General features: G+C 35.1%; 1 protein-coding gene across 1 annotated transcript; it reads right to left on the reverse strand.

The window, feature by feature from the left end:
* Nucleotides 1–1288: 1288 nt before the first annotated feature.
* Nucleotides 1289–6000, reverse strand: ORG1 (OBP3-responsive protein 1). The gene is made up of 14 exons (XM_016307862.3): nucleotides 5815–6000; nucleotides 4974–5300; nucleotides 4835–4878; nucleotides 4673–4751; nucleotides 4476–4592; nucleotides 4187–4369; nucleotides 3987–4073; nucleotides 3587–3690; nucleotides 3418–3505; nucleotides 3034–3114; nucleotides 2866–2942; nucleotides 2518–2653; nucleotides 2307–2369; nucleotides 1289–2060 (listed from the first exon to the last, which is right to left on the reverse strand). The coding sequence occupies exons 2-14, from the start codon at nucleotides 5283–5285 to the stop codon at nucleotides 1407–1409; spliced, it is 2025 nt and encodes a 674-aa protein (XP_016163348.1). The 5' UTR covers nucleotides 5286–5300; nucleotides 5815–6000; the 3' UTR covers nucleotides 1289–1406.

Raw genomic sequence — 6000 nt, forward strand, 5'->3', positions numbered from 1 at the left:
TGATAATTGGCAGAGTTTAAAACACTATAATTTTATTTCGCAATTCGAAGCAATCTCACAACATAATAATCGTTTCAATCACCACATAGTTAATTTTTTGAATTAGGTGATTATGATAATGGAGGAAATCTTTAGTTGTTCAATAAAATTGCAAGATAAAATAAAGTCTTAAAAAATCTATAAGGGTAACATGGATTTAGGGTTAGGTTTAGCATAGTAACAAGAAACATGAATTTAAAGAGATGTACCTGTTGCTGGTTGAATTAGAATTGGAACTTGTTAACCACCACCAACACACTCTTTCAGTCTTTCGCCCTTCTCCAACAATGAAATAAAACGTGATGTTATTATTGGACACACAAAAAAAAGGGGTTTCAACTTTCAACTTCTCAGTTCTCACTCTCAAACGTTTTTCAATCTAACCATTTCTCTTGTTTGTCAGAACAATACGATGGTTCAATTTATGGAAAAGGCAAATATTTAAAACTTGATGACTGGTCTTAATATTAATAGTTAGGATATTTTGATTAAAAAATAGCTTCAAAATAATATTATTTATTAATACCTGAGAAAACATTTCTGTAGCGGCCATATTATATTATGGAAAAGATTATTAATATTTAATATGAGTAAAAAAGGTTTACATTTACCAAATATATAATATGGGAAAAATTTCAAATGTATCAGAAATACCGGTGTTTCAGTTGTTTTAATCGTTGATTTTAATTAATATATATTATATATATTCTTATAATTTAGATCAACGGTTAAAACAATTGGAATACCAATATTCTCGAAATACTTGAAACTCTTCCTATAATATGTTAATGCTTTTTATTCTGGGTGAAACTTATCACATGTACAGTTTCGGTGACCGGTTTTGTTTCAAAAAGACAAAACACTTCAAATGATGAAAGTAGACATGGTTAGTTTTATATGATTGACCTTTCTTTCTTTTTTTGTTTCAGTAATATGAGCTTTTTGTTTTTATCAGTAATACGAGTATCATTTTAGTAATTAACTCTGTTATATAACAAAACAAGCAAATCCATCAAGTACTTTTAACATTATTGAATGACAATTCCTCTTTTTTTCCTTATCTATGTTGGTTTGGTTGCTAGGGACTCTGAATGTAGTAAACTAGTAATTGATTCTTCAATTATTTCATATTTATCATCATCAAGTACTTTTTAAGTTTTAACAATTCCTTATCTAAAAGGCTAAAACTGTGATAATAAATAATAGCTAACTTGACTAAAATTATTCTACATGTAAAGACCAAATCATATAGAGGAAACAACTATATATGGACAATACGTTTCAGAAGATCACAATGGACTATTCTATAAACTGAAAAGAAGCTATATACATAAATCATAATGATGAATCTGCTGCTATATTAACATCTAATTAGAATTATTCTTATCTACAAAAGACCTTGAAAATAGGAGTGCTGATCCATTAACCCCACGAAGCACAAGCATCCTGGAGTCCACATAAGTTCCACAGACAACCTTAGACAAATCAAACATTTCTGGTGGGATTTGTGTTCTTAGTTCTTGAAGCACATTTCGTGCCATATCAATGTCTCTATTTAATGGATCGTCAAGATTCATAGTCACATCAACGTCACTTGAAGTAAGCTTTGCTGCAGGAAGACTTGATGGAAACTCCTTGAATGGTGTTATTTTTTGCCATTTTTTGCCGGTGAATTTCTGAGCTAAAGCCTCCTCACTACCAAAAGGGCCAAAAAAGAACTTCTCTGTTGTCTGGTCTTGCTTCAGATATAACCGTCTCCCAGCTCTTAGCATAAATGAAGAATTCACCTGTAATCTCCCGGTTTTGCCAGCTTTGTCGTGCGGCCAGTCCTGGCCAATCATGACGGAGAAACTAATGTCAGAGACAAAAGAAAGATTGGCCTTCATCTTTGATTCTCTTGTCACCGTTAAATGCACATCTCCGACGAGTACACGGGCAGGAGGTTGGCGAAGGGTCAGTCCTACATGCCTCCCAGTGCAGTACAATAGACGCCATTTGCCTGGAAGCAGCTCCAGCCAGTTCTACTCAAATGAATAGTTAGCCTTTAGCATAATGTTATTATATATATATATATATACAAAATCCATGACAAGTTTTAGGTTCTCCTGATTTCAACCCTCCAATTAATTGGATCATTCGGCAATGCCAAATGGTGGAGGCTACTTATTGGATCATTTGCTTTTGGGGTTGGGGGGTAAATTAAAATGCAGGAAAGAACGCTGAAGAGGAGAAATATACAAAAAAAGGTTATTAACCACAGAATTTACCTTCGGCTTTGGATGAGGATTCAACATCTCCATTAAGTCAATGAAGTGGGCAAGTCTACTACGCTAAAAATAAAAACATTGAAACACATAAGTTGACTCCGTAGACATAACACCAATAACAATAAAAACTCTTTTATAGTTGTACAAGGACCCAAATATTCACTATTCGGGTAAAAAGGAGAAAAAGTTGCATATCTCATTGCATGAATACCTGAGGCTGACGATAAATGTATTCCTCACTGATACGCATTGCAGTAGAACCTAGGCCCCATCTGATAATGTCCATTGACGGAACTACACGCCATCTTGGACCACAAAGAAATGGGTGTCTTAGAGCATGCAAACAACTGTACCACAGTTAACATTATCAACATTAGTGGTAGTTATAAACTAGGTTAAAATCAAACTACTAGCTCCATGAAAATGAAATTTATGTCTTCATGGCCCTACACTTTTCTATTATGAAAGTCTTGACATGTATGTCTCTGGTTCATGTCATACAGATTCAATAAAGATTTTAAATTGTCCAACATGGCAGAATTGTTGATTAAATTATTACCTTATCCTTTGTGAAGGCTTGTTTGCAAGCAATAAAGACAAAAGGTGCCAACCAGCACCCCAGTTCCTATCAAGTATCTGCATCAAAATAATATTAGGAAGTCATCAGAAAACACAAAAAACAAGATTAAAACTTTAAACGAACATCACTAAAGAAGCATAAATTTACTTGTAAGCCAGCATTTCCATTTGGGGAACTTCTGCCAAGGATTTCTAACATAAGTTCTCGCAGACATGAAGGATCATATCCCTAAAATTCAAAAGATACATATCACAAAATGTTAAATTGAGAGGTACATCAGTACTAGAAAAAGTGTTTTCTTATTAATTTTTTATTAACCTTCCAACAACCACTAAGTTTAACTAATGCACTATCTCCAAATTTTTAGTACATAGGGCAAAAAGAAAAAGAAAAAGTTCTGTACATGTTAGTTTGAGGTAAGGACGTTAGTTTTTTTTATTATTATTTCAAAAGAAAAGAAAAGGTTGAGCAATTTAGAATTGGTCAAGAGCTTAAGATATAAAATCAAATAAAAAGTTTAGCTTCCTATACCTTTGTGAGGAATAATTTGAACTTTGCAAAGATCGAAGGATCCATAAGCTCCCTCATTACCATTTTAGCCATTATGAAACCCACGCATCTATGCAACACAGATAATACAAATATTATATAGCTCTGAACACCATCCTTCAGTAGCCCATGAAAATTCCCCAAGGCCTACCTCATGTCAAATGCAATCATCATCTGCCGTCGGTCCATGTTGTCCATAGAATCGTTATTTGAACCATTCTCATAAAAGTCGGCAGCATTTCCCAGTATACCTACCTGGTAAACAAACACTAAAGATAAATCAAGCACATGAAGAAAGGTTAAAACAGATTCTACAACGTTTCCAATTTATTATTCCATTTTAGCACAGGTGGTTAACCAAAACTGTTATAATATGATTATTTCCTGTGATTTGCAGTACAATAATTTACAAACTAGCTGCTAAAACAAAAATCTAGGACTATATGATGTATATTACATATTAACATTCTTTTGATCAGCAAACAGCAGAGCTAATCTACAAAACTACAGAAATGAATGAAGAAAGGATGCGTAACAATAACAATGCTTACTTTGATATGTCTGTCCACTGGGCTTATATGCACATTTTCCAGCCTCAACTCTGTATGGGCAAGACCATGGCTATGCAGGTAATTTACCTAAATTATATGAACAATAGAGGAAAATATCATTCCTGCTATGACTATGTAGAATATACAAAGTACTGTTTAATAAAGATGCATCCCATTCAAGAGAGTATAAAAAATTGTACCCCAATTAGAAGATCCCTCATCAAGATCCGTATAAGTCGCAATTGCCTAGAAACAGCAGGACCTCCAGTTGTGTCTTCTCCCACCTTCCTAACAGACTCTTCATCCAGTGCAAGAGTGGCCTCTAAAGTTGGGAGCCAATCAGACTGCTGGAGCCAGTGCCTCAAGGAAAAACTACCATGATACTGCAACGAAAATTTATTAAAAATACTGAACGTTCAGTCTGCATTCTTGGGTTACAAGTGAAGAAATACTCAAACTAGTAAATAAATCTTAAAGACAAGGACCTACCCCATGGACTAGGATAAATGAACTACTACCACCATTTGCAGGCAAAGAGATGTACCCATGAACATGCATGGAGTAAGAATGATACAGAAGTTTTCGGCGAACCAGCTTCTTCAATACCTGGTAGACGCCACAAAAGAAAACTTAAGTACATACAGACATGCACGGATATATGATGAAACATAACCGTAATAAACTACCTCTATTGCTCGTTTGCCTCTACGCTGAGCTTGGGCACTGGAAAGCTGTCTAAGTACAACTCTTGTGTTATACAGAGGGCTGCAAAGGAAAATTAATGGATATAGATATCATCAAAACTAATCATATTCCCTTTCAGTGAAAGAAATAAAGAACAAACTTACCTACCGCTATCTTTCACCTTGGCTTCGAAAACCACCTCATCTGCCTACAACAGAATTCACAACAATCAGACCAGCTTGTGGGGGAAAAAGAGAGCATTCTGGTCAGGAAATATGATAAAGGCATTTTCATAATTCATACCCGCCCACCAAGGCCGATGCTAACACGATCCAAAATCTTGAAGTCTGACATTTTGAATCGTATAACATGATCCAGCTCCTCCTCCTCCAAGCAAACTGATAATGCACTTTCTTCCTGCGACTCCATAGCAGATGCAGATGCAGCTTTCTTCAGTGATGAGCAGCATATTCCCTTGTGCCTCCTTCTCCTGACCAAATAAGAGCTCTGTCCAGTAAAACGCAGGGGTATATGTCCAATAAGTCTTGTCGACAAATTTCGAGCCGAATTACTCTCCAGAATTGGGTTAAACCCAGTTCCACAACAAAGTGCCATTGATCAAACCTATAACTGGATAGCAACAAAAAAACATGAGGGTATCCATCTACAAAACTTCAAATTAAATGTAACTAACATAAAAAGAACTAACTTCACAATTTACATCGTGTTTAACAGTCAAAAGATATAAACAAAGTTTACATTTCCCCGAGTTGATAGAATAGTGACATAGAAAGAGACCAAATACTGCTCCATTTTGTACGAACATCAAAATTAGTTTCAACTTTCGATCTATTTCCAACATTTCAGGAGCTAAACTAAGATCTATTTCTTTTTTATTGTTTCCGTCTCCAATGATGAAAGGTAGTTACGTGTACGTGTACAATTACAAGCAGTTAGCTACATCAAAGCAAGGAGTTGGTGAATTTTAACTACTTCAGATTGAAATTCAAGTTGTTGAACATTAAGATCATAAGTTCGTAACAGAATCACCAATCATATGGAGTACTAACAAGTTAAAAAAAATGAAATAGACGAAAAAAGAAAAAGGAAAAGGAGGAAGGAGAAAATCAGGAAGTTAGTTTACCAGAAAGAAGAATGAATTGAAGCCCAAGAAGAAGAAGACGGTAAATGAATTCATAGATATAGAGAGGGAGGCGCGTGGGGATTGCGTGCGACGGAACGCTGAAAACGTTTTGCCACGAGTTTATCGCATGTCAACGTCTGCCTCCCCAAATATCTCTCCATCCATTTTATCGAGGTAACGATGTAT

This window comes from Arachis ipaensis, chromosome B7 (assembly GCF_059453495.1).
Source record: "Arachis ipaensis isolate K30076 ecotype BB chromosome B7, ASM5945349v1, whole genome shotgun sequence".
Classification (NCBI taxonomy): Eukaryota; Viridiplantae; Streptophyta; class Magnoliopsida; order Fabales; family Fabaceae; genus Arachis; species Arachis ipaensis.